Here is a 2,780-nt window from a genome sequence, read left to right as displayed (position 1 = left end):
CAGTGAAATTCAGAGGCTGGCAGCTCCTCTCTGGTGGAGCTGAAGAACATATAAGTGTAAGGAAGAAGTGAGCGAGGGAAGGAACTTTTCAGCAGTTGCCAAGATGGGCATGAGGATCAAGTTGCACAGCACTGACCACCCCAATAACCTGCTGAAAGAACTTAACAAATGCAGATTGTCAGAGACTATGTGCGATGTTACCATTGTGGTAGGTAGCCGTTCCTTCCCTGCACACAAAGCAGTGCTGGCATGTGCAGCAGGCTATTTCCAGAACCTTTTCTTCAATACAGGACTGGATGCTGCCCGCACCTACGTAGTGGATTTCATTACTCCAGCCAACTTCGAAAAGATCCTGAGCTTTGTCTATACCTCAGAACTCTTTACAGACCTGATCAATGTGGGTGTCATTTACGAGGTTGCTGAAAAATTAGGGATGGATGACTTGCTGAAGGCCTGCCATTCCACTTTCCCAGACTTGGAAAACTCAGCTATCACTAAACAGCCCTCTCTCTCATGTGAAAGCCGGCCAACTGGTGCTTCGGCTGAGCCGAACCATTCCCTGGGTGAAATCAGAAACAGTGGGGAACATTTGGGACCAGACCGGAATTGCAGTATGCATGGTGAAGCAGCAGGTGGCTATAAAGAAGATCCTGCAAATGAAGCTAGTCATAACTTAATGCATCCGCAGACACCCAAAACCGAAGAACAGGAATCACCAGCCCAGTTCACTGGTGCCATGAGTATTATGACACAGGCTAGTCTTAGCAACATCAGCATGGCTGTTCAAACAACTGTGAATTCTTGCCAGCCGTATAAGATCCAGAGCAATGGGGATTACAGCAAAGGCAATATTTTTGCCTCTGATGCTTCTCTAGATATATCCACAGGCAGCAATTCCTGCCTGAGCAATAGTGACCACTCCAAAGACCAGGGCTTTGGGCAGATGGATGAGCTGCAGCTGGAAGACCTGGGAGAAGAGGAGCTACATTTTGAGGATCCCAGCGAGGAGTTAGGTGCTGCAGAGGAAGTGATTGAGCTGAGTGATGATAGTGAGGATGAGCTATCCTTCGAGAATGACAACCGGGATAACAAGGCCATGCCTTGTCAAGTGTGCAAAAAGGTTTTAGAGCCCAACATACAGCTGATCCGCCAGCATGCTAGGGACCATGTAGACCTCCTGACTGGCAACTGCAAGGTCTGCGAGACCCATTTCCAAGACAGGAATTCCAGAGTCACCCATGTCCTGTCACACATTGGGATATTCCTCTTCTCCTGTGATATGTGTGAAACTAAGTTTTTCACCCAGTGGCAGCTCAACCTCCACCGCCGAGAAGGGGTGTTTGACAACAACATTATCATCCACCCCAGTGACACGCTGATGGGAAAGGTGAACTTGTTCAGTGGGGATTTGGCATGTGCTGCGTGTGGGAAACCACTGGCCAAAGATTTTCATGTAGTTCGGGAACACATTTTGGACCATGTGAACTTAAAAGGCCAAACATGTGGTGTATGTGACCAGCGGCACCTCAATCTCTGCAGCCTGATGTGGCACACACTTTCCCACTTGGGAATTTCTGTTTTTTCTTGCTCTATTTGCGCCAACAGTTTTGTGGACAGACATTTTCTGGAGAAGCACATGGCAGTCCACCAAAGCATAGAGGAAGCCCTCTTCCGGTGTCACTACTGTGGCCAGGCTTTCAAGCTGGAAGCTGCTTACCGCTACCATGTCAGCCAGCACAAGTGTAGCTCCAGCTTGGACCTAGTCCGGCCCAGCTTTGGTGACCGACTCCACCAGCAAGCTCTACAGAAGCGGAAGTTGACTGAGGAGTTCCTAAGCGAGGACATGGCTCTCCAAAACCAACCTGGGAACAGTAAGTACAGCTGCAAGGTATGCGGAAAGAGGTTTGCTCACACCAGCGAATTCAATTACCACCGGCGGATCCACACAGGGGAGAAGCCCTATCAGTGCAAAGTGTGCCACAAGTTCTTCCGTGGGCGTTCCACCATCAAGTGCCATCTGAAGACACACTCTGGGGCCCTCATGTACCGGTGCACAGTTTGTGGCCATTATAGCTCCACCCTTAACCTTATGAGCAAGCATATAGGTGTACACAAAGGCAGCCTTCCGCCTGACTTCACCATTGAGCAAACTTTCATGTACATCATCCATTCCAAAGATACGGAGAAAAACACAGACAGCTGATGCAGCAGTATTGGGGAAGTAAGCACTACCTGCTGTGGCAGTGAAACTTGCTTCAGTTAAAAAGAAACAATGTAACTTTTAATGGTCAAGCATCATCAGCATTGTACTTTATTTCCCTTTGCCTTGTTAGAAGGTTTCTTAAATCACTGTCCCGTGAAAACAACAGCACGTTAGATGTGTTATTGTTCTCGAGAAACCTGTCGTGTTTACCTCCTGCTGAGTCCAGTGCTCATCATTTCAAATCTAGGAAACAGAGTATTTTTTTTCTCCTCCATTGGATAGGTTTTGTCCCTCATGACTCCCCCCTTCCCATCTCTAATAAGAGATAATGAAAAGATTTATGCAGCTCCACATCAGTAAGGATAGCAGGGGAGGAAGTGGGAAGTAAAATGAACTGCTTCTATGCTGTTGTTGGGAGGATGTAAGTCAGAAAAACTTAACTGTGCAATCCTAGGCATAATTCAGACGTAAGACTCACTTTGTTTAATGGGACTTATTCCCTACCTGGTAAGTGTGCTCAGGAGTTGTAGCCTTTGCTGTTTGTCAGAGAAGTTTGTATTTTCCTCCCACCAGGGTT

The 2,780-nt window shown here is 47.5% G+C and overlaps 1 protein-coding gene across 1 annotated transcript; it reads left to right on the top strand.

The window, feature by feature from the left end:
• ZBTB39 (zinc finger and BTB domain containing 39) lies at positions 1-2,780 on the top strand. The gene has a single exon (XM_063123133.1). It carries the CDS (start codon positions 104-106, stop codon positions 2,201-2,203), a length of 2,100 nt encoding a protein of 699 aa, XP_062979203.1. The 5' UTR covers positions 1-103; the 3' UTR covers positions 2,204-2,780.

Source organism: Elgaria multicarinata, chromosome 3, assembly GCF_023053635.1.
Source record: "Elgaria multicarinata webbii isolate HBS135686 ecotype San Diego chromosome 3, rElgMul1.1.pri, whole genome shotgun sequence".
Lineage (NCBI taxonomy): Eukaryota > Metazoa > Chordata > Lepidosauria > Squamata > Anguidae > Elgaria > Elgaria multicarinata.
Note: the sequence above shows the minus strand (reverse complement) of the source record. Positions and strands in the feature narration are given on the sequence as shown.

Bases quoted from the DNA above. Each gene is read 5' to 3' on its own strand.
- ZBTB39 (XM_063123133.1), top strand. From the start codon at position 104: ATGGGCATGAGGATCAAGTTGCACAGCACTGACCACCCCAATAACCTG.